This window comes from Xenopus laevis, chromosome 2S (genome assembly GCF_017654675.1).
Source record: "Xenopus laevis strain J_2021 chromosome 2S, Xenopus_laevis_v10.1, whole genome shotgun sequence".
Classification (NCBI taxonomy): Eukaryota; Metazoa; Chordata; class Amphibia; order Anura; family Pipidae; genus Xenopus; species Xenopus laevis.
Window position 1 is genome coordinate 19,434,972 of NC_054374.1, and position 26,752 is coordinate 19,461,723.

Below are 26,752 nucleotides of genomic sequence, written 5' to 3' on the forward strand. Positions count from 1 at the left end.
TCACCCAATCACAGCAGTGAGTTGAGGAAGAAGGTATGACGGGAGGTAATAGGGTGGAAGGGTAAACGTTGGGAGAGAGGGGCCTTGATATTGCAATGGGCCCTCCACACCACAGTCTGACTATATATATAAAGGAACATCCAGTTGACTTTTAGTCTAATATTCTCATAATTAGGCTTTAAATGTCAGAGCGGCTATTATAAGATGCTGTAGGCTGTGTACTTGATATAACAGGTCTATGGTCCCATGGTTTTCATGGTGGGATTTGTAAAGTTTTATATACCTTTCAAAAGAGAAATTTACCCTTTTTATACTACATAATCTATTGCAAATAGATTATGCACAAGGCTGTCTAGCCACCTTCCTGTGGCCTCCTTCAATTCTAAGGTGCCCCGGCATAAAGGGAATAGGGAAATTATTTTTATATAGCTCATTAATCTGGTGTGACTCAAAGTGCTTTAAAGCAAGCAAGGCAGCCATTATAGGCATACTAAGCATGTTGGGACCTGGACAATTAAGTGACTTGTCCAGGGTTCCATGGAATTGCCACAGGAAATCAAACCAGAGTCCCTATCATGAGATTCCACATCAAAAGCTCATCACTTAAGCTGGGTCATCTAAACTAAAGCAGGGACAAAAGGAGCAGGCACTTGCAAAGGCCAATATTCCAGACAGACATAAGATAATTTGGTAATTTATTTAGTAAACACAAGGATATAGTCTTATGCGTTTCGTATCATTCAGACACTTAATCATAGGCCTATGATTAAGTGTCTAAATGATACGAAATGCGTAAGGCTGTATCATTTTGTACCTAAATAAATCAAATTATCTTACAAGTCTGTCTGGAAGATTGCTCTTTGGCAGTGCCTGCTCCTTTTTTCATACGGTTATTCGCTCCCTCAGAAGGTTCAGGGCCGTGCACCCGGACCTCTTCCCGCAATTGGTGAGTTTTTACTTTTTTGAGATCTGAGAACTTTAATTCAACTGCTATCAATCAGTGTTCATTATTTAAATTAAAGCAGTGACAAAACCTGGGGCAAATTCAGTTGATGCTGAAGTACAACTCCCAGCACCCACAGAAATCTTACAGTGCTTCTTATTGCTGGGACTTGTACTTTAACAACAGCCAAATGGCCACAGGTTGATATTGATTATTTATGCTGTCCTTCTGCTGGAATCTAGTCCTAATGTGGCCCATGCAACCCCAATTAAAGTTTTCCTGGGTCTCTACTCTACGTCACTCACTGAGCAGAATTTAGAGCAGTCAGCCCTCTTCGCTGCTTTAGAGACGTTTTTGAATCTGTGACCAACAGGTGGCGCTCGTTGCTAAGGTTCCAGAGATAAGAAACGCAGTGCTGGAAGGGGGCGTGTTGCAGCTACTTTCCCAAACATTCCACGTGCTTGTGGGGCAGGGAAGGAGCTTGTGTGTATTGCCAGTGATCATGGCACTGAGTGCTGATCAGGAGCTGAGTACAAGTCACATAGCTGCCCATAGAGTGCTCTTTCCAGGGTCTCTGCTATAGAGGGAATCCAGCTGTTGGAATGCAACGGGTAACCCTGTAAGTGCCAGGGGCAGTAGTATTGTGACTCAACAGTCACCTGTGTTTATAGTATTGTGACTCCGGCAGGGTTGTCACCTTTTCTGGAAAAAAATACAGACCTTCCTATATTCTTGTTGTTTTTTCCTATTAATAACATTGGCATCAATTATAATTTTTACCGGCCAGGTGGCAACCCTAGACTCTAGGGATCTGGCAGCCAGGCTGGGCAGGGCGAGCTGATGAGACATGCTGCTGCTGCTGCTAATGTGCTTCTCGGTGGATTTAAGCAACAGGCTGGGGATCATGTGAGTGCAAGGTCCGCATCATGGTCCAGCGAGATGGGCGCAAAGGGAGACAGGTGATTGGCACAAACCTTCTGTACTGCATTCTCCTCCTCCTCTGGACTAAAGAGCTCTCTGCACTGACTGAATTCTCAGGTAAGCAGGAAACAATACCCCCTGTACCCATAGTGGGAGCCAGATTTGATGCTCTAATTTCACTCTGCCACCTGTGCACCCCTCAATTATATTTATATTGTTGGGTCCCCTGTTTGAGGCATGATGTTCCACCTGTAGGTCTCCTGCCCTGTTGAACTATCCCAGAGGGTCACTGTTGCAGATTCAGTTCAACAACAGCTGGAGGACTGCAGGATGGACTTAAATTAGATGGAGTATAAATTGCTCTTTATATATATGTCCCTTACCATGAAGCCCAGCTGGTGCTGGTGAGCCAGGTCAGATGACAACAGTGCCAGTATCTAATTCCTGCATTGTGCAAGGTATTATGTCACATCTGAAATGCAGAGGGTCCATTCCATATATTTTTAATAAACATAATGTTGTCAGTTGCTTGGCTGTGATGTTATTAAAGGGGAATTCAACCCCCCAATTAATAAAAACCCCTACCCTCCATAGTCCCCCCTCCCTGCTCCCCCCCTCCGCACAGTTGTTATAAATCTGTGTGAAGGGGTTCTGTCCGAAATTATGGTTTATGGTAATATAGATCCGTTGGATTTCAGAGCTCTTTATCATTAACTTATTGCACTGCACTTTATAACTTATTGCACAGCACTTTATAACTTATTACTAAGTGATATATTCAACTTTATGCACTAATTAGTGGTGTTTATCGAAGTGCTTACAACTTAACTGACATTAAATAAGTGTATTAAATTACATTGTGACTGCCTTAGTCTAACACTGATCAAGTGGGGGTTCTTTTCTATCCTTCCTGATATTGTGAAATTTTGAATACTGACAGCAGTCAGACTGCTTGAATCAGAAGGATAAAAACAAAGGGACAGTGGGGTGATTTGTGTTTTTCTAGTTGTTAACACCTGTAAATACCTCAGAGCCTGTAATTACCCCTTGTTGCAGAGTCAGCGCATCGGAGCTCACGGGCACCATCTTCCGGTGCTTCGGTAATCATTGGGTCTTCTTCTGGCGCTTTTGGCGGAAGACTGCTCCAACTGTGCATGCCCCGATACTGCACTTACGGAAGAGTTTAAGATGGCGCCCGTGAGCTCCGCTGCGCTGACTGCAACGAGAGGTAATTACAGGCTTAGGGGCATTTACAGGTGTTAACACCTGTGCAGGGGGGGGGACCAGGGAGGGGGGACTATGGTGGGTAGCTGGTAGGGGTTTTTATTAGTTGGGGGGGGTTGAATTCTCCTTTAAAGCACTCTTGGCCATCACAGTAATGGCATCCTAAACAGCTAATCTGTATAAAACCCACTCTGGTCTGGGCTGTTTGTTACTAGAGGCACAAAGTTGTAATTGCCCATAAATCGAAGCATTGGATTGTGAGGTGAGTGGCTGGCAGGCTCACCATTCTGGGGTATCTGGGGAATAGAAACAACACTATTACTACATGAAAACTGTGCCTCCATAGACTGTAAGTGTACCTATATCAAAATGTGTATTAGGGCACATTCTGCTACATCCACATACATCTGGCACAGGTGCATTACATAGACCTTATAAGATTTTAGGTAGCCGTACCATGGATAACTATTACAGACAGACACAATAGCCTATAGCCTTTTGTACTGCTAGGGTGTTTAGCATCAGAAAAGAGGTTTTACTTTAATTCTGATGTATTTGGATCACGATGTTCAGTTTAATTACAATCAGTTAATTTGGGGGTCTTTATCAGGACGCACAATGGTCTGGAGCAGGTTGGCACAGAACTTGGCAGCAATGCTGGGTTGGTTGGTTCTTTATTAATATTTCCAGCTTTGTGCTAATTGCTGCCCTCTGTACTAGTCATTGTGCCAGGGTGCCAAGGGCAGGTAAAAAGTGGAATTGGGCGACTACGGATTTGACAAGCCTAATTCTCAATATTCAACTTTACCAATAGTACTAATCTGCTTGTGCACCAAATGAGGGCACTCCAAAAGGGTTGCTGGCTCTTGTAACCCTGAGCCCTGGGGCAGCCAATGACCCCTCCTTATGCTATAGAGGGAGGCATCACATATAACATTTTCTGACAGGACAAATTGGGCCCTTGCTTATTCCCACTGCCCTCACCTATCTTGCTCCCCCAGGAGAAGGCATTGGTGTAAGCTGCCTCAACTGTACTCAACAAAGGACAAAACTTGGAACTGTAAATTGTCAGTCAGCTCAGGTGAAGGTGTGTGCAGTGCCTGGAAGTGCAGGAGTAGGGGTTCATAGAACTAAAAGGGGAATGGCTAGTAGTAAGGTAGAGCCTAAGGGGGAGCTTTATTGGACACATTTAAGTCATTCTGCATGGTTCTTGGGATATGTGTTTGCCCATTTCTGTTCTGCTCTGTTTCTCTGTTACTTTAGTTTGGAATGAAGAATTCTTTCTTGGGTCATTGATTTATTTTTTCCGCTCCATGCATTCCCTGAGCTCAGATATCTCCCTGAGCAATTGGGAGTGTATGCTGATCCCTCACAAGACATCTCAGGGCTTCCTATAATCGCTTCCATGCCTGCTGTGAGAGAATGCACAAAGCAACGTAACATTTGCCCTCTGTGGCCTTCGTCTCCATTGCAGATAGAAGTTCTCACACTCGCAGCCAGAGACCAGGAATGACTTAGACCAGGGCCTGCAGTTAAGGATATGGGGGCCCCCAGGCAGGTTATCCAACACTGCAACTCCTTGTAGTTGAAGTAACTGCTGGTGGCCCACATGCTGGATGCTGTTAACATATGCACATAAAATATCTAAAAGTTGGTACACAATAAAATTTATTCTTTATATTTTTATCACCATCTTTCCTTTTCAAGCGGTGGGTCCCTGTAATAATAATAACCTCAGGGCAAAGCTCTTTCTTACCCTAAATCTTGTTATACTTATTTAGTGGCTCGTTCAGATATTGAATGAGAAGACTAGACAGTTCCATTTTGGGGCTTCTTTGCTTTCAAGTCTAAACATTTGGATCTGCTTGTTTGGTGACCTACCATGTTTGGCCAGCTTAAGACATGTCTTGTTTCCACTAACCATGATCTCCTTCAGCACCACATCAAGCACAGAGACCTTCTCTGGCCTCTGGCCCCTAATGGTGAGATTATTCTCTCAGCGACAAATCGACTCTTCTTCGGGCGACTAATCTCGTGAGGCAACTTCGGGCGACTTTGGAAAACGAATCGTTCCAAGTGCCATCCCGCCATCGATTTACATTCTAGCCAGCAGGAAGGCATTTAGGGGAGCTTAGTCGCCCGAAGAAGATGGGATTTGTTGCTGGGTGACATATCTCCCCGAGTAGCCACATCTGCCACCACCCTAAATATGTAGTAAAACACTAGCCAAGGATATAGATGAAATTACAAATGTACTGGCAATGTACTTGATGGTAAAATTGTATTATCTAGTCCTCCAGCCATGCCTCCCTTTCCCAGCCTCCACTCTAGTCCAGAGACACTATGGTGACACTATAACTCCCACTCATTTACATCATGATTCACATCACAGACACTCTCTTCATGGTCCCTCCCCATCCCCACTTCATGGCCACATTTGCCATATGGAACAGTGGAGCCCCATACTTGACCAGATGGATTGGGCTTTTTAGGGCCCATCATAGAAACTGATATTCAGGGCCCACTTTCACAACAGAAGTGTATACTCTGCTAAATGTATAGAGCTATGTTAAAAATAAAGAAGGGCTGATGAACATTTCCTTTTGGTTGGGATGCTGGAAGATCCTCTGGTATTCTGGGCCCCTGACTTGCTTGATGTCACATTATGTGGCAGTTATGGAATTTTATTTTTATACAAGGGAGAACTGCAAATATTTATGTATTCTTTAATTTATATTTTGGTTATATTTAGTCATTTTCAAATGGAAAATTTATATTAATAATAAATGGTAGGGACCCTGTGTACGTGGTCATTGGATGCATCACTTCTGCTCCCAAGTTCTGTGCCTGCTCCTGGTAGGGGACCCTTCACTTTTGTGCTATAGTTGATGAATTTGGGGAGGAGGCAGGGAGGCTAGTGGTTAAAATACCATGGTCTGGGTTTACTTCCCTTTTAAAAGATGTTTAATTCTGTGTTTAAACATAAATCTGTGAACACCCTTTGTATAGTTATAGGGTGATAATATAATAACCAATCCACAACAAAATGGCTTTTCCTTATCCGGAAACCCGATATCCAGAAAGCTCTGAATTACAGAATGGCTGTCTCCCATAGACTCCATTTTATCCAAATAATCCAAATTTTTAAAAATGATTTCCTTTTTCTCTGTAATTATAAAACAGTAGCTTGTACTTGATCCCATACCTGTACTTCTACTTCTCTACTGTTGCTGTTTAGGCAGATCTGCCCCCCCCCTTGTGGACCAGCATACCCTTATGTAGAGGGGTTCGGGACTGATGATCAGGGTCAGGTCTGGGCATGGTCATTATTTATGTTGCATAAAGTGTCCTGAGTTTGGGGAATGTTGGCAGGTATAATGTAAGGCATAGGAGAGAATGTTATAGAAAGATCCAACTATAACAAGGTTTAGGTTTAAGAGAGTTCAGGCTTTCGTTGGCTTTCGTTCTAGTTCTGTTTTCAGTCTTCCACCAGTAGTTTCTAATTTAGGATGTTTATTCCACTTGTTTATTCCGCCCCCTGGCTAGAAGAGCATGAGAAATATTCTTCATGTTAGATTTTAGGGATGTGCCATTTAACCCATATTTCTAATTCTCTGTAACTTAGTTTTTTGGAACACCACAAAACAAAAACTGTGGTACGGTGTTAGCCAGTAGCAAAAATGTCAAATAAACAAAAAGAAGAACAAACAATTGTAGAAGTGATACCTATATTGGCTAATAATTAAAAAAAAACATTACTAGCTTACAGAGCACCAAAGACCCTTCGTCAGGCAAAATACAAATGAGAGTTGGAAAGGCACAGTGTATATGTGTATAATAAAATATATGCTGTGCCTTTGCAGCTCTCATTTGTGTTTTGCCTGACAAAGGGGCCTTGGTGCTCTGTAAGCTAGTAATGTATTTGTATTGTTAGCTAATATACAGTAGTTATCAGTTCTACAATACTTTTGTATTTTTTGTTTTTTTATTTGTTCGTTTTTGGAACAGAAATACTCATACCAGACCAGCAGGTCACACACACACACACTTCTTTCCTTAAAGGGGTTGTTCACCTTTGAGCTAACTTTTATTATGATGTAGAAAGTGATATTCTGGGAGAATTTGCAATAGGCTTTAATTTTTTATTATGTGTTGTTTTTGAGATATTTTGCTTTTTATTCAGCAGCTCTCCAGTTTGCAATTTCAGCCATTTGGTTGCTAGGGTCCAAATTCACCTAACAACCATGCATTGATTTGCATGATAGACTGGAATATGGATAGGGGAAGGTCGAAATATAAAGAGGAGTGATGACTATTCTTTTGAAGCCTTACAGAGCTTTTGTATTTTAGATGGGGTCAGTGACTACTATTTGTATGCAGGAAAGAATCAGAAGAAAAAGATCCACCCCTTTAAATAATAGCCTAAGACGCCACATATTTTCAGGAGGGCAATACTGAATAATTAATTAAATGGTAAAAGTTGTAACTTGCATGTAGTTCTAAAGGTGGCCATACACTGAGAGATCCTCTCTTTTGACAATGTCTCCAAATGAGCGTATATCTCCCCGATATGTCAATATCAAGCTGATCCGATCGTGGGCCCTAGGTCCCATCGATCGGATCATAACGAAGGGTAAACGGGTGGTTGGATCACGGGACTGCATCAATGAACAGATGCTGTCCGAGATCCGATGGGATTTTTAGTCCCGTCCGATCGGCATCTGGCAGACTTTCGGCCAGATATCGATTGGGAAAGCCTGTCATGGGGCCCCATACATGATCTGTAGTTTTATCAGCCCGTTTACAGCCAATTTAAGGTTATTGCAGGATAGAATGCTGCAGGCTGTACATCTGCAAGGTTATAACGTTTCCTACCTAAAACGTTTGTATTGAATGATCATTAAACATTGGCATCACCAGTCTGCACCCTCACCTGTATACAGCGGCACTCCATTGATCTGCGCTGACACCTGCGGTATCCTTGAATAAACACAACCATTTAATAGCCTCATATTTAAACTGATAACAATTCCTCTCAAACCGTCATCAAAGGAGACGTTTCCCACAGTTCTGGGAAGAAGTAATCACGTGATTTGGCTCTTGGTCCAGATCTGCTAAGTAAGCCTAACATAGGTGGGATAATAGCAGCAGACGAATCTGACCCACTCCCTATTTAACTGCTGTTTAATTTATGTTTCTGTACTTTCAGTTCAGCGGATCCTCCAGAAGGCTTTTGTTATAAGTGCAGATACTGTGACTAATTCATCCAGTTCCAGTAAGCACGGATTAGGGTTGCATTTCATGTGTATTTTTTTATACGGACGCCTACGCTACCAGGAAACCAGCAAAATCTGAGAAGGGTTTTGGAAGAGACCTACTTCATGATGTCTGTCCTAAGGGCAGAGACACACGCTCAGATTCGGAGAGATTAAATAAATAATAAATCTTCTCTTCTTCGGGACGACTAATCTCCCCGAACTGCCTCCTGCCAGCTAGAATCAAAATCGCCGGCAGGATGGCATTTGGAGCGTTTCGTTTTCCGAAGTTTCCTCGTTAGGCAACTTTGGCGACTTCGAAAAATGATTTGCATTCAAGCCGGCGGGAGGCAGTTCGGGGAGATTAGTCGCCCCCGAAGAAGGTGACATTTGTCGCTGGGCGACTAATCTCCCCGAATCTGAATGTGTGTCTCTGCCCTAAAACTTGAACATCAAAAGAGCAAGTTAGGGTTTCCCTATTGGTGATGGCAAAAATAAGTATAAAAAAAAACTATTTTAACATCATCTCTATTGTCTCACGCATTTTGTGCATCTTAGCACTTAGTCATAGTGCTTTTTATTTGACAAGATACTTTTTTTATTGTTCTTATTTTATTACAGCAGTAAATACTGTTAGTTAGTTACTATGGGTTACTGAACTGATACAAACTTTGGCCGTGTAACTACATGACCCCATATAGCTGCTAACTAGTGCTTACAGACACAAGGAATATGTCCCTATCTATTGGCTGCAGACAGGAGGAGAAAAAGGAACATTTGTCTTTTGGCAGCAAAAAGCACTAAAATCATAAGGCTTACACCATGGGGCACATTAACTAAACTCGAGTGAAGGATTAGAATAAAAAAAATGTTGAATTTCGAAGGTTTTTTTGGCTACTTCGACCATCGAATTGGCTACTTCGACCTTCCACTTTGAATCGAACGATTCGAAGTAAAAATCGTTTGACTATTCGACCATTTGATAGTCAAAGTACTGTCTCTTTAAAAAAAACTTCGACCACCTACTTTGCCACCTAAAACCTACCGAAGTACAATGTTAGCCTATGGGGAAGGTCCCCATAGGCTTTCCTAGCAATTAGGGATCGAAGGATATTCGTTCGATCGATGAATTAAAATCCTTCGATCGTTCGATCAAACGAATTGCGGTAAATCCTTCAACTTCGATATTCGAAGTCGAAGGATTTAACTTCGATAGTCGAATACAGAGGGTTAATTAACCCTCGATATTCGACCAATAGTAAATGTGCCCCCTAATGTTGCAAGTTCTCCACCAGTGGAAAATGTCCGTATCACCCAATACTTTCCCCATGCCCGATGCCCAGCTGCAGCAGTGTGCGATAAGTGGATGGTGGGTGGTGTGCATTAAGTGGGTATCAAGTTACACATTTTGCACCTCTTGGTGTTTAGTTCCTTTTTGCTTTTCATGAAATTACCATTTACAGTAACACAGCAGGGGGGTTATGGCCAATGGTAAGTATGGTTAGATGCAGAAAGCTTAGGAACAGTGGATGCTTAGACAAGACTGAAACTGCAAGTCACTAGCACCTTCATATAAACTATGGAATGCAAAGCAAAATGACTGTATGTATTCAGATCTTTATCATTCCATTACAAAAATACAAACTTAACATTAAATAAGGGGCCGGGATAACAATGGAGGCAGTAGACCGTTTGACTGCTGAGGTTCCAGGGATGTCAATTGCCCTGACTTAGTGCAGTTTCAGTACAGGTACGGGACCTGTTATCCAGAATACTCGGGACCTGGGGTTTTCCAGATAACAGATCCTTCCTTAATTTGGATATTCATACCTTGTCTACTAGAGAATCATGTAAAATTAAAATGGAGTCTATGGGAGACGGGCATTCCATAATTCGGAACTTTCGGGGTAACGGGTTTCCAGATAACGGATCCCATACCTGTATATGTTTATAAAACATTTCTCAGTGGCCCCGCAAGCGTTTGTTATTCCACTGAAAATTAAATGAAAATGCCAAACAAGTGCCTCAAAATATAAATATTCTATTTAAAGGGGACCTGTCACCCAGACATAAAAAGCTGTATAATAAAGGTCCTTTTTAAATTAAACATGAAATCCAAATTCTTTTTTTTATTATAATTGTTGTAAACTCGTTTAAAAATCTCAACTGTCAATCAAATATCGCCTGCCCCTCCTCTTTGCCTTAGGCAGGGCAGACAATTACTTTCACTTTCCATTCAGCACTTCCTAGATGTCACTGCACTCTAGGGTTGCCACCTTTATGTCTGGCTGAGACTGGGTGGGGGCGGGGCTATGACGCGGCGATCATCGATTGGCCGATCACCGTGTCAATCAAGGGAATCCCGCCCGGTTTTCCTTATTTGGAAACCGGGCAGGAAGTATGGACACGGGCAGCCCCTCAAAATACCGAGCTGTCCGGGTCAAAACCGGAACGGTGGCAACCCTACTGCTCTCCCAAATCCCCCCCACTCTCTTTACCTTTTAATTGTGTAACCAGGGCATGGGGATGGACATCAGGTCCCCCATTCTGGTGCACAAACAAGATTCTGAGATGATGCAAAGCTTGTCTTAATAACAGTGTCCACAAAATGGCTCCTGCCTCCTTGCTATAATTATGAATTCCCAGACAAAAGTAAACAAGATTCAAATAATTTATATAGTGTAATTAAAGTTAATTTTGCTTGACTAATGTGATAAAATAGGATTTGGAATCATTTTCTAGGGTGACGGGTCCCCTTTCATTTATATTATTATCTATATAAGAGTTTATAGAGCAAACATTGTTGCAGAACTGCTAACTGCATCTCAAATGCATTTGTTGGAGGGAATGGTGCATTATCTAAATAAATCCCTGATAATAACTCGGGTCTTTGGGATGTTGATTTTTAAACCCATCGCCCTCGATTTTCCTTGCCAAGAAGCCGGAATGCACTTACTGAGTGATGAGCCCATTAGGTGTGTGCTGAATAGGCCCAAAGCCTCCTGGCTTCTGTAGAACATTCATCGGTCTTCAGGCCGGCGTTGCACAACTGGTTTGCAATTGGGATTTACATGATGTGAGACAGATTGTGCAGGGGCAGAAAATGTAGCAGGAATGCCAGATACCATCATTAGGAGACGTTTGGAAGTGAAACAGAGAAATTCCTTTCCCGCTGCCTCTCATTGTCCCAATGACATTTCTCTATCAGATAAGAGATTTTGGCACATTTCGGATTGCACCAGTTTAAAGCTCCAATAGTTATTTTAATACTGAGGGACGTATAAAACTCCAGCAGGAACTGTTCAAACTGGGGCTCAGATTCACTCTCTTTTGTCTGCAGCACAAATAAGTTATTCTAATAGTACAGACAGGAGTGGAAGGCAATATCTATTGTTAACTCTCTATAGCAGTGGTCTCCAACCAGTGGCTCGTAAGCAACATTTTGCTCTCCAACCCCCTGGATGTTGCTCCCAGTGTCCCCAAAGCAGGTGCTTATTTTCAGATTCATGGCTTTGTGGCAAGTTTTGGTTGAATAAAAACAAGATATACTGCCAAACAGAGCCTCCTATAGGCTCACAATCAGCACAGAAGCTACCAGCCAATCACACTCACAGCCCTTATTTGGCACTCCCAGGAACTTTTATCATGGTTATATTGCTCCAAAACTCTTTTTACATTGGACTGTTGTTCACAATTATGAATGTTCTTTAGCCAGGGTTTGCTGACATGTAATGATTATTTTTATTTCCTATGCTTTTAATTCATTATTGTTCCTTATCCCAAAGCCTGACAGGAGGGGAGTAACTATGGAAGAAGGTTTCTTAGAATCTTACATCTGTTCTACAAATAATTAAATAATTTTCCAGCTGCAGCCAATTCACCTATACTGTGAGTCACTGGCAGGCACCAACTATTGTTTAGTTGACTTTTTTCTTTTTTATATAGAATCTGTTTCCTTTTAATCATTTTTGAATGGAGGGGCACATATAGCTAAAAAGTGTTGCAATTGTTTCCTGATTAGGAAGCAATAGACATATTAACTTAAAACATATATATTATCCTTTTATTTTAAAAACACCTTATTTTAAGTGTTAAAGTAGCCCAAAAATGATGGCACGATTCACTAAGAATTGCTAGCAGGTGGCTGATCACTTCCATGGATGAATATGGGCACCCACCTGACAGTGTCAGTAGTAGGGTTGCCACCTTTTGGCCCAGGTGAATCCGGGCATGGAGCGGAGCCATTGCACAATGGGGGCGGGGTTGTGGGGGGATGGGTTGTGATGTCAGGGGTTGGGCTATAATTTAGCGATTGGCCGATCACTGTGTCAAAACAGGTGGCCTAGTCAGTAGCATTTTAGCACTTTAATTTAAACACATCCATGTGATGTTCAACTGCAGCTCCTGCTACCCACAGCCTTTTAGCCCTCGAGCTGTGTCCAGTTTAAGGCTTAGTCCACACCAGGCGATTCGGGGAGATTTAGCTCCCCGAACCTCTTCTCTTGCGCCGGCTGTAATGAGAGTCGCCTGCGTTATGACACACGCGGCGCTTCGTTTTCCGAAGTTGCCTCACGAGATATATACGATATATGTCTATGTATAAATATACAACAATTACTTGTGATGTGGTACAAAGCACAGCATATGTATTCATCAATTCTCCAGTTTGGCAATTTAGCATATATATGAGGAGGCCTGAATAGATATATAAGGAATAAAAGTAACAGTAAAAGTACTATTGTAACCTCATGCTAATATAAGAATGTTTGGCCATCACTCTATGGGCTTAATTACTTATCTTAATTGAGACAATACTACTCTATGTGTGCGCTTCCTTTTGCATTCTATATCAGATTTCCTTTGGCAGTCACTGTCTGTTTGCACTTGAAGGGGTTGTTCACCTTTAAAATAAAGTAGCGAGTGATATTCTGAGAAAATTTGCAATTACATAGTAACATAGTCACATAGTAAGTTAGGTTGAAAAAAGACACATGTCCATCAAGTTCAACCTTTTAACTTTTTTTAACCTGCCTAACTGCTAGTTGATTGGGTTATTTAGTTTTTGATTCAGCAGCTTTCCAGTTTCTGCAATCTGGTTGCTAGAGTCCGAATTCCCCTAGCAACCATTCACTGATTTGAATAAGAAACTGGAATATGAATAGGAGAGGCCTGAATAGAAAGGCATAAACACTGGCAAAGTGTTGCTATAATAAATTGCCCCTACAGATGAAGTTGGCAGTTTATAGACCCCTGTTTAGCTGTTTCTGTAGGGCCACATCAGGGAGTAGTTTCGGTTCACGCCCGACAGCATTTTTTAATCTTTCTGATAGAAATTTGCCTGATTTTTGGTCAACATAACAAATCGTCATATAGACATAGCAGTGTCTGAGGGATTAGGAGTGACCGGAACACGTTCTTGTTATAAGGAAGAGAGGAAGTAGAAAGACATGATTGAGTGTGGGAAATGAAAGAGAAGAAGGAAGGAAAGGGAGGCAGCAATGGTGATAAGAGGAGGGAGGGAAGATTAAAATAAGTCAGCAGTGTTTCCATTGTTTAGCCTCACCTCTGTTTAGCTGCTCATCATTAGCATTGGCATATTGCTAGTGTTGTATTAATTTAATGAACACAAGTGTATTGGAAATAGGAGGCTGACAGAGAGGTGCTGAGAGCTCCTCTTTTTAACCCATCCAAATCTGTGGTTAGATTACAGTGTAATGAAGCTGATATACAGCTCTCTTTAGCCAGTCACGCCCACTGATAACAATAGGCTCCACCCCAACCAAGCATATCATTTTGGGATTATAGCACAATGCCAGACTCTAATGGTGGCCATAGACGTAGAAATCCGCTCTTTTGGTGGTGTCGCCAAAAGAGTGGATCTCTCCCCGAAATGCCCACATTGAAGTGGGTGATATCTGGGGCCCAACGATCGGATCATAATGCATCCGAAATGGATGGTCGGATCACACAGATGCAGCCGCGATCCGACGGGATTTTTTAACCTGCAGACTTTCGGCCAGATATCAATCAGGGAAGCCTGTCGGATGGGGCCACACACGGGCCAATAAGCTGCCAACTCGGTCTGTCGGCAGCTTTTATCGGCCCGTGTATGGGGGCCTTAAGGGTGGTATCTGCTCAGTGCCCCTGCTCCATTCATTTGAATCCGATCAGCCTGTGTGTGCCCATGTGGCTCCCCTTGATTCACTGTCAGGTTAGAGAGCTGCAAAGGAAGAAGTTCCGTAATGTTTTGCATCCATTCACTCAGCCTTTAGGCTATGTCAGGGCCCCATCTAGGGAGCACGGGGAGTACTGCTGTACCGGGCCCGGGCCTAAAGGGCCCAATATTTTCAAAATAGCTGGCCCCCTTGACTGCGCCAAAGCCGTGCCGCATCTGCTGTAGTCCCAAACCGTTGAAGTCCAGAATCGCCGAAGTTGAAATCCCAAAGCCACGAAAAGACCCGAACTCATGAAAGGAGCCAAATTTGAAGTCCTGAAGCCACGAGTTCAGTTCTACTGAACACCAATGTGTGTTTTTTTATTTTATTAAACCCCTGGCCGCCAACGTGTTATTTTAACACTCTATAAGCCCCTGCCACCAATGTTTTTTTAAAAAATATTCTCTGGGGCCCCAATGTTTCTTTTTAACTTGTAAGGGGGGGGGCCTGGTGCCAATATTTTTTTAAAAAAACTTTTATGGGAGGCCTGGCATCAACATTTTTTTACTTATGGAGGGCCCTGATCACCAATGGTTTTTAAAAAACTTTTATGGGGGGGCCTGGCGCCAATGTTTTTTTTTTTACTTATAAGGGGGCCCTGGTCACCAATTCTTTTTTTTAACTTGTAGGGGGGCCCTGACCAATTTTTTTTTAAATGGGGTTCCCTGGCACCTCAGTTTTTATTTTTACTTATAAGGGGGCCCTGACCATCAATGGCTTTTTATAACTTACGTGAGGGTCGGTTTACCGTTTTTAGCGCTGTTGTCTGTGTGGTCTTTTAACTGTGGAGTTGGGTTAGGTGGGGTCTGGGGTGGAGCTTGCGGGCTGGGGTGGACGGGGGCCCCAAAAACTATTTTGTATGGGGCAGCCCCTATGGCACATGTGGAGGCTCATCGCCCACAATAAAACTGCTCTACAGCTGGCAAGTAATCTCTGGAAAACATTGTTACATCAAAAATTGTCACCCATAGACTTCAATGCATTTGGCGAATTTTTTGCGAATTATCAGCAAAGCAAACCGGGTTAGATGCGCCCATCACTCAACATTACCCTCATAAATTCTATTTTTGACTACCTAAATATAGGTCTATTGGAAGCATTTTTTATTATGCACAGCCTATTTTTTACCCAGTTTTATTATTACACTGTTTCTTTAAGATAGAACTGTACTTAAGAGTTGATGGCTGCATCCCTCCCTTGGTCCTTGGCACCAATTTCTGGCCAAAAGTATGTCCACTAGAAGCCAGAACCAGGTCACTTCTACTGAACATATTTATTTTCAGCAATTGGATCATAGAAAGGAAAGTGACCAAAGATGGCAATTGCAAATTCCACTGCAAAAATGCCTAGGGAAGACTGACAAGACTGGGGCCCATATCAGTGTCCCAAACCTTGCTCACCATTCCCACTGCCCTGGGCTCCCATTGGAACCATTAGCCAGAGTTGACCTTTTAGGGCTCTTACTGACGAGCGGTTGTAGCTGCGCTCCCCTGCATTCCGTTTTTCTGCTTTCAGCCGCAGGGGAGCGCAGGAATAGACGCATTTAGCTTTTTTCAATGGGGCTGTACTCACACAGGCGCGTGTAGGCGCCGAATGCAGGAAAAATGCAGCATGTTGTGTCTCAACCTGCGTTCGGTGCCTACACGCGCCTGTGTGAGTACAGCCCCATTGAAAAAAGCTAAATGCGTCTATTCCTGCGCTCCCCTGCGGCTGAACGCAGAAAAACGGAACGCAGGGGAGCGCAGCTTCAACCGCTCGTCAGTAAGAGCCCTTAGGTTTCTGGTAATTGGCAACTGGTAGTAAGTTTCTACAGTTGTAGGGGCCCGTGTAGGGGTCCTGTGTTTGCTAAGTGGGTTTAGTTCTCCTTTATTGTATGTGTAGTTTAGCGCTCCTTTACTACAGGGTTATTAACATAGGGCCAAGAAAATAACCCTGGAAACTCTAGTTTATCGGTCAGAGTTTTATGTGGATTTTCATGAGAATCTCAATTAGTGTATCTCCTCTATTCTGATAAATATACTTTACAGGCATTACGTAAGAAACTCATCCAAACACCCCCCTCTTTCGTACTGGTACCCAGGGCGCTTTTACTGTTTCCTTGTTATTAGTGCACCAAACAAAAACTGTGGTACCGTGTTAGCCAGTAGCAAAAATAACAAATAAAAAAAGAAACAAATACAAAAAGTATTGTAGAAGTGATACCTATATTGGCTAACAATAAAAGCAAAAAGTTAATTGTTCGCCAATATAGGTATCACTTCTACAATACTTTATGTATTTGTTTCTTTTTTTTATTTGTTATTCTTGTTATCAGTGGACGCTCTTGGTCCTACTCTTTTTTTTCCCATCCTTCTTTTTTTCTCATTTCTCTTATAAATGTAATTATAGATTTATAAAATCTTCAATTCTCGGATAGTTTTCTTTCCTTTACTCTTTACAGAAGCTAACCGTATTTTCCCCCACCACAAGCTTTTACTGTTGTCATTTTATTAATGTAAATCAGTGCAAATGTGTTCTACTTAATAAGGCATGCTGAGTAAATCCCTGCTGTAGGTGCACTATTTGGGACTATTTGGGCTCAGTATAACAGGTATAGGCACAAACATACATTTTATTACTAAGAACTCACTGGGGTGGCTGTTACACTTGTTTGTTTCAATACGATGTGTCGTGACTCATACTTATTAATCCTCTAGGCCTGAATTATATCACTTTGTGGGAGGTTTATTAAGCAAATACTCCTGCCAAATCCCTTAAGAAATGACAGCAAATAAGAGCAACGTATTCATTGGAATGGCGGCGGATGGGAGTACTTGGTATTGTTGATGGGTTGCTAATAGGCTCGCCCATCCCTAGTTGCTAAGAGACTTGACATTAGGAATTTGTTTATATCAAGGCCATGATTCCCTAATTTCATTCCTGGGGATTCAAGCACAATACCTCATTTGCATGAATGGACTTATATTTTAATTAGGGGCCACATGTTTATGTTGAATGTTTTCAGCTAATATACTGATTAGCATATGCATGATAAGTAAGTAACAGGTTTCTTTATATTTCTTTAAATTGATGTAAAATTATGCAGGAACAAATTCCTACAGCCATTCAAGAATTGCATATACAAAGGCAGAGAAGTCTAACGTGACTGTGGATTCATTACTTGGCCCAGGCGCATATAGGCAGGGTATAATCTGGAAGGTTGGGACTAGGTTTCAAACCTCCTGTACATACATGGAATTCTTCCAATATTTGTATCATTTTGCTTAGTGGAGCGGGATGAGTGAGATGTCTGTAAAGTAACTACTTTGCCATAATATTCTCTCTGGTATTTATTTAATCAGAACATTGTATATGTTGTATTGCCAAGTTGCTTTCCAATGGCAACGCCTTCAGGTTTTTGATATTTTTTCATTCAAGACCCTTTTGAGGTCCATCACCTGTTCAGGACCCCCCCCCCCCTTAGAGATAGAAAGGTTGCAGACATATAAAAACACAATTGTGTTCAGCCAGTTTTACAAATATCTAGGGCAGCAAATATTCACCTTAAATAACCTTCAAGCTGTGTATGTAGGGCTTCCTATGAGAGTATTTCCCCCAATTTCCTTCAAACCTTCAGACTGGCCCCTTAGAAGAACCTGTCCCACAATTTGGGTCTGGTCTAGACTAGTCTATAGGTTCATATCCTGCAATTTGCACAATCCTTCCTATCTTGTCAACAAAGTCACAGGGTTCTAGGCACTGCTCCCCTCATCCGCCACCTTTCTGATCTAATTGGCACCTCCCCATAAACTGTTGCGGATTTACCAATCACATCAGCTCTACCACCAGATTTCTGCTGCTCCCAAGGCTGCCACCCTATATAGAGGCCTTCAGATGCCTATATAATACACAAAAGCCATGAATATCTTGTAAATTATATACTTATAAACGGTGACTAGTGATCTCATCAGTGATGTCATTTTGGTCACATGACTCACTTAAAGTTGTGTATTATATTAAATAAAGTACCTCTTGTTAGAAAATAAGAGTATATGAGAAGTCACCTCGGAGTTCCATGACCTGTTTTAAAACACTCGGCCTTCGCCCTCGTGCTTTTATATGGTCATGAAACTCCTCGGTAACTTCTAATATCCTTATATTTTACAATAGGGGGTACTTTATTCACTATATAATACATATGGCGCTGTGTTCTCTGGGTGTGGTTGCTGCCCTCTTGCTACCTGATACCAAATTTGTGTCCATCTAATCTGTATTCATTGTTGGGTGAGTCCTATACTGACATGTGTCCCCCCAGGATTAACATGAACCCCTAAAATTTTGGTATCACAGTAAAAAATTCAGATGAGGGAAATACAGTTTATTGCATGTAGTCATACCCAAAAGGAAATGGACTTGCACCATGCATCCAAGTGTCTTCTTGAAGTGGTAATTTATTTATTTGCCAAAAAACATATTCATGTGCAGTAACATTTACTAATGCTAAATAATAAATATAGGAGAGAAATAGCTTCCTGACTGTATAGCAGCTGTTCACAAAATAGGATTTTCCACCACCACTTCTGAGATCAAACGTTGTCACTTTTGTTTCTTTTATGTCTTCTGGTAGTCATGTTATTGTAGGGATCGCTTCTGTTTGCAATTTCTTGCCTTGCTGATATTGCATGAATATTCAATACATTGTATTACTTTCTGCCATCTTTTTGGTATATCCTGTTCAAGGAGACCTAATGAGGTGATTATGGGGGTAAGTTTTACCTTTTGCTTTATTATTCGAGTAACCAAATGTATAGATATTTTAATCATATTATAAATCCTGTTGTTTTGACCCAGATTTATGTGCTACAGATATACAATTTCTGATTATTAAATTCTGATGCTAATTGCACTGGTTTCTGTGCTGCCATGTAGTAATTATCTGTATTAATTATTAATCAGCCTTATATTGTGACATTTCTGTTCTATGTGTACTGTATATTGTGAGTGGGTCCCTAAGCTCAGTAAGTGACAGCAGCACAGAGCATGTGCAGTAAATCAGCAGAATAGAATATGGGGAGCTACTAGGGCATCTTTGGAGACACAGATCTTTATTGCTAAAGGGTTGTGGTTGCCTTGGGCTGGTACAGAAGCCCAAAACATAATACACCACGTCTCTAGACTAAGGGGTAAATGTATCAAAGAGTGAAGTTCTGCCACTAGAGTGAAATTCCGCAGCTCTCAATTCATTTCTATGGGATTTTGAAAGGCGTTTTTATCAATGGGTGAAAGTGAAAGTTCACCCTTTGATAAATACGCCTATAAAAATCCCATAGAAATGAATGGAGAGTGGCGGAATTTCACTCTAGTGGCGGAACTTCACTATTTAACTTTGATAAAAATACCCCTATTTCTTTAGTTAAACTTTAGTTTAACTTTAGATTAGTGCAATTTTTTCCTCCTGCAATACATTGGAAATCAACATATTGATGGTCTCAGCTGTACTTATGTTTTCGGAGGAGTTCATATCTTTGACGTTCCAGCAATCCTACTATTTGCTTCTGATTGTTATCCAGACTGCCACTTTGTTGCCAGATCAGATGATAAAATAAAGAATTGAATTTAGTTTTAAACACAGTGTGAACAAGCAGTAACGGAACTATGTGGGGGCGGGGGGCGGGCCCGGCCCCCACCCTTGTCCTTGTGATTTTTCTCTGCGCCTGCAGCCCACTTCAACCGGCTGCAGTGCGCGCGATCTGCCGGGGGGGGGGGCCCTGCGGGGGTGTGGGCCCTGGCCCAGTTGCACCCCCTGCTCCCCCGGTAGTTACACCCCTGTGAACAAGCACTCAAACAGGGCATGGAACTTCAGATCCTCTGCTAACTGACCCAGCTAAGTACCTAAGCATGAATTGTGAATTGAGAGTATGCGGGGGCCCATGTCTTTTACATCCACAGGAAGATTAGGTGTGGCCATGAGTGGAGCAAACTAGAAATCTTGTCTTTATGGTTTTGCATCAGCATTTATTTTTGAAATCCTATTGTTTACCCTTACTATTCTCATGCTGTTGGTGTGGGCACAATATATATGATAACCTTGCCTGTTCACGCAAGCCTCTACTTGACAACAAAAGGATTTTTTTAACTTTTTCTAAACCATTGTAATATAAATGGTGCCCTGTTCACCGACCTGTCGATATTTCATCCCAGTCAAAGCTGTATAATGTCACTAGAGTTGCCACCTGGCCAGTATTTTCTTGGCCTGGTCGGTAAAAATAATGGTTGATCCCTATGTTATTAAAGGAGAAGGAAAGGCTAAAATTAAGTAAGCTTTATCAGAAAGGTCTATATAAATAAACCAGTAAACCCTACAAGTAATGCTGCTCTGAGTCCTCTGACAAAAGAAACACAGCATTTCTTTCCTTTTATTATGTACACATGGGCTTCTGTATCAGACTTCCTGTTTTCAGCATAAACCTCCAGGGCAGGGCTTGAGCATGCTCAGTTTGCTCCTCTCCCCCTCGCTCCTCCCATCCCTGCTGTAATCTGAGCTCAGAGCTGTAAGTGAGCAGGGAGAGACTCAGGCAGGAAGTGATGTCACACCAAGTTTATATGGCAGCTTCTATCCTAAACAAACAGAGACAGTGTCTAGAGCTGTTTACTCAGGTATGGTAAAGCATTCTGCAGAATAAATATAGCATTCTAGCTTGCACTATTGAGGCTAATCTGTTGACAATAAACCGTCTTGGAGCTTTCCTTCTCCTTTAATAGGGTAAAAAAATAAATATATACAGTAGGAAGGCCGGTATTTTTTTCCAGAAAAGGTGGCAACCCTAAATGTCACGCACTTCATGTGAGCAGGAGAATATTATCCCTCGATAGATGTAAAATTGAGGCCTAGAGCCAAAAAAATGTTCTTCTGACCCCAAGGAAGGAAAGGAGACATAAAGCTTCAGATGTGTGTACCTAATTAGCAGCAATTAAGTGTGAGAATACAAAAGCAATGTGGAGAGGCAGGAAGCCGGGCCTTTGTCGGATGTGTTAGTCAGTGATGGATTTGATGAGGAGGGTGTTCATGAGAACCCAGACCAGTGAGAAAGGAAGTGGCTCATTTTTATTAAAGGAAAACTATAACCCTGAACATTGTAGGTGTCTTTTAAAATACTGTATATAGCATAAAAAAGCTCATGCAAAACCCTACTTTATCTATATTAGTGATCCCCAACCAGTGGCTCAGGAGTAATATGCTGCTCTCCAACCCTTTGGATGGTGCTCCCAATGACCTCAAAGCAGGTGCTTATTTTTGAATTCCTGACTTGGAGGCTTTGGTTTCATAAAACCATGTGTACTGCCAAACTAAACTAAACTAAACTTCCATAGGCTGCCAATTCACATAGTGGCTACCAAATAGCCAATCACAGTCCTTATTTGGCACCCCCAGGAACAATTTTCATTCTTGTGTTGCTCCACATCTCTCTTTAATTCTGAATGTGGTTTATGGGTAAAAAAAAGTTGGGGACCCCTGATCTAAATAAACCATGTTCATAAAAACATACTTTTTCAAGTATGTACCATTTGATAATCCTAAAAAAGAAAATTGCCATTTTAAGTACAGTACTAAGGGCCAGCTATCAGGACCGGAATTAGGGGTAGGCAGAAGAGGCAGCTGCTTAGGGCGCAATGATAGGGGGGGCGCTGGGTAGCTACCTCTAAAATTGTCTTCTGTCTACCTCTAGTCTGCACCCCTCAGTCTTACTCCCCTTCCTTCCCTCTGTAACCCACCCCTTTGTCTTTCTCCCCACCCTCCTGTCCCCCTCCTGTCACCCTCTCTTCGCTCTCCCTCCTGCCCTGCCCTCCATCGCTCTCCCCTCATTCGTCCCCTCCCTCCCCTCAGTCATTCTCTCCCCCGTCACTCTCCCCTTCTTCCCATCCGTGGCTCTCCCCTTCATTGTGGTCGGGTGCACGCGCATGGTGGGGGCAGCAGGGTTGCCTAGGGCGCCCCACCAGCCTCGCCTGACCCTGCTTGGGATCATAGGATTCACGGTGCACACATACAAACCAGGGACACGCATACATGTTTGGTCACATTAGCCAATTAATGGACAACGTTTTGTCTCTTCCACACTTCTTCCTGTTACAGTTAAAGCTGCAGTATTTCTGGTCAGGTGATCTCTGAGGCAGCACAGAGAATATTGCAAAGTAGCAGCTCAAGGTAAAAGATTAAAGGGAAATTATTGACCTAAATATATATTCCAGGTGGATAAGATTCTTTGATATGGCACTCAATAGGATAAAAATCTGTTGCATAAATATTCATTTTGAGGGTATAGTATAGTGCAACACTAAAAAGTATGAACAATTCTTATATTTTTATAATTTAAAATCAAAATACAGAAACTTGAAACTTGTATGGAATCTAGAAGCCCTGACAAACTTTAGAACTAGGAAGGTGGCAAGTACAAGCTTTTGTAGTTTAAAAGCCTGATCCATTTATACAACTATTGTATGTAGTGTGCACATTTTAATCACAGGCCCTATTTATTGTTCATGTTGATCGTAATGGCTCCTTTAAAGCACATGTGCAGGCAGTTAAAGACCTGTTCTGGCTCAGGGCCCGGGCCCCCTCCCCCCCTTTGGATGTATATAGTTCTGCTTCTTCATTGTTCCCCCCTGAAAATCCATGGCAAAAGCATTGACTCTTCATTAGACTGAGACTGTCTTTGGTTCTCTATGATTGTAATGTTATTGGCTGACATGTTAGTCTAAATTATGTTAATATTCCATAAAAAAACACAAAACCCTGTAGTAGTTCACATCAGTTACATACCTCCCCCGTTTTTCGTGGGACAGTCCTGATTTTGACAGCTCAGCCCGCAGTCCCGGATTGCTACAGAAATGTCCAAACTTTCTCTTTGACCTTCTGCACTGATAAGCAAAGAAACAATTGTAACTATTTAAAATAAACAAGTCAATGTAGCCATGGGGGCAGCCATTCAAGCACAGGATACACAGTAGATAACAGATAAGTACTACTATAGTTTATATAAACAAGCTGCTGTGTATCCATGGGGGCAACCATTCAAGCACAGGATACACAGTAGATAACAGATAAGTTACATAGTTACATAGTTACATAGTTGAAAAAAGACAAAGTCCATCAAGTTCAACCCCTCCGAATGAAAACCCAGCATCCATACACATACTCCTCCCTACTTTTAATTAAATTCTATATACCCAAACCTATACTAACTATAAGTACTATAAGATAAGTACTACTATAGTTTATATAAACAAGCTGCTGTGTAGTCATGGGGGCAGCCATTCAAGCACAGGATACACAGTAGATAACAGATAAGTACTACTATAGTTTATATAAACAAGCTGCTGTGTAGCCATGGGGGCAGTCATTCAAGCACAGGATACACAGTAGATAACAGATAAGTACTACTATAGTTTATATAAACAAGCTGCTGTGTAGCCATGGGGGCAGCCATTCAAGCACAGAATATACAGTAGATAACAGATACGTACTACTATAGTTTATATAAACAAGCTGCTGTGTAGCCATGGGGGCAGCTATTCAAGCACAGGATACACAGTAGATAACAGATAAGTACTACTATAGTTTATATAAACAAGCTGCTGTGTAGCCATGGGGGCAGCCATTCAAGCACAGGATACACAGTAAATAACAGATAAGTACTACTATAGTTTATATAAACAAGCTCTTGTTTAGCCAAGGGGTCAGCCATTCAAGCACAGGATACACAGTAGATAACAGATAAGTAGTACTATAGTTTATATAAACAAGCTGCTGTGTAGCCATGGGGGCAGCCATTCAAGCACAGGATACACAGTAGATAACAGATAAGTTCTGAAGAGTCCCATTGTATATTACAGAGCTTATCTGATTTTAGCTGTGTATCCTGTGCCTTTTCTCCTTTTTCAGCTTTGAATGGATTGTTTTTTCTACTAACATGAATTCATTCATTTAGTTACCATCAAGTACAAGGTATTGTTTTATTATTACCAAGTAAAAGGAAATCATTTTTAATAATTTGATTTATTTTCCTTAATGGAGACATTGCCTTGCTATAATTTGGGGCTTTTGGGAAAATGTGGATCTGGATAAGGCTAATAATCCTATTTTTTTTTTTTTTGATGAATTCTTTAACAGTGGTTAAAGAATTCTTATCCTCTCCTTATTCATGTGGTGCTGCAGTGATTTGTCTCCTCATCCTTCGAAAATCCTGAATCCTATAAAGTCGCCACAATAGGGGCAAGTAACTCCCGTATTATAAAGATAATTATGTTGTGCTTGACAAGGCCGAATGACTGCAGAACTCTCTCCCATGTCAGCATTAGACAGAGAACAAAAGGGAACAAGTTCAAATAAAGGCAGAACCTCCTTTTATCTCGGGCTCGGCGTGACTTTCATACTATACGCAGCTGTTTACACACAGGCTAAATGATCCTGCAAGTTCTGTCAGACATACGTTGTGTCTGGTGGTTTGTTGTGACTTGATTCAAGCAGAACAGAACTCAAGAACCTGAAATGCAATAAGGAAGATTCCAATCTTTTGTTCAGATACATTTTAGTTGGATTGTATACGTTTTGCCAGGCGTATTCTCTCCATCTGTGGGATTTGTTATCTGGAATCCTTTTATCCAAAAATCTCTGAATTATGGGAAGGCCATTTTAATCAAACAATTACATTTTTAAATAGAATTCCCTTTTTTTCTCTGTAATAATAATATAATAGTACCTAGTACGTGATCCCAGATAAGATATAACTAATTCTTATGTGAGGCAAACCATCCTATTTAGTATAATTTATGATTAAATGTTTTTTTAGTAGATTAAAGGACCAGTAACATCAAAAAATGAAATTGTTTTAAAGTAATAAATATATAATGCAGTGTTGCCCTGCACTGGTAAAACTGGTGAGTTTGCTTCAGAAACTCTACTATTGTTTATATAAATAAGCAGCTGTGTAGCAATGGGGGCAGCCATTCAAAGGAGAAAAGGCTCAGGTTACACAGCAGATAAGTTCTGTAGAACATAATGGTGTTATCTGTTATCCACTATTCAACCTGTGCCAAATAGCCTTTTTTTTTCAATTTCCACCATTGCTACACAGCAGCTTGTTTATATGAACTATAGTAGTGTTTATGAAGCAAACAGATCAGATTTACCAGTTCAGGGCAACACTACATTATAATTGCATTTCTTTAAAACATTTTCATTTTTTGGTGTTTATGTTCCTTTAAAGATATTGTGGTCCAAATTACGGAAAGACCCCTTATCTGGAAAAAGTCCAGCGCTTTCAGGATAACAGGTCCCATACCTATAAAGATAACATAGTTTTTCTATCTGGCAGTTCTATATAAGGTTACAGCTTATTTGGTGCGTAGAAATTCTTCTTGTTTTTAAATATTATACAGAGAGATCTATGTTAGAGTTGCTTTATTGTTGGTTTTTTCAAACTTGTTCTCCCTAGGACAGCTTCCCTAGTCATTATAGAAGTTACTATAAGTTACTATATATATATATATATATATATATATATATATATATATATATTTATACTGGAATAACCGAACTGTGAACGGAACGCTGCTAATAGCTAACTTAGCCCCATGTTTAGTTTCCTCCAAAACTCTAAATCAGTGATCCCCAACCAGTGGCTCATGAGCAACATGTAACTCACCAACCCCTTGTCTGTTGCTCCCAGTGGCCTCAAAGCAGGTGCTTATTTTTGAATTCCTGGCTTGGAGGCAAGTTTTGGTTTCACAAAACCAGGTGTACTGCCAAACAGAGTCTCCTGTAGGCTGCCAGTCAATATAGGGGCTACCAATAGCCAATCACAAACCTTATTTGACACCCCAGGAACATTTTTCATGCTTGTGTTGCTCCCCAACTCTTTGAATGTGGTTCACTGCACAAAAAGGTTGCTGTCACTGCCAGCATATAACCCTATGGGCACATAGACACAATAGACACATAGACACTAGCTACAATATATAGCTTTACCTCCTAACATTTATGCCGGGGACATGTATCACATTCTGTGACTGTCTCACTTAAATTGGACCCAGGGCATTTGTTGGCAGTAAGAATTGCACCAAATGAGTGTAACCAACACTTAATTCAATGTTTAAAATTCTTGCTGCCAGGGAGTCAAACTTTATACCAAAAAGCAGGGCTGGATTTATACATAGGG

At 41.4% G+C, this 26,752-nt stretch overlaps 1 protein-coding gene across 2 annotated transcripts in view; it reads left to right on the plus strand.

Moving 5' to 3' along the window:
* The first annotated feature begins 1,430 nt into the window (after positions 1-1,430).
* LOC108709224 (protein eva-1 homolog C) overlaps positions 1,431-26,752 on the plus strand; it is a 51,701-nt gene continuing 26,379 nt past the window's right edge. For both annotated transcript variants that reach the window (XM_018248875.2, XM_041583399.1), the window contains exon 1: positions 1,431-1,981. In XM_018248875.2, the coding sequence (XP_018104364.1) occupies positions 1,870-1,981 (112 nt within the window). In that variant the 5' untranslated portion in view covers positions 1,431-1,869. The remainder of the gene's footprint in view (positions 1,982-26,752) is intronic.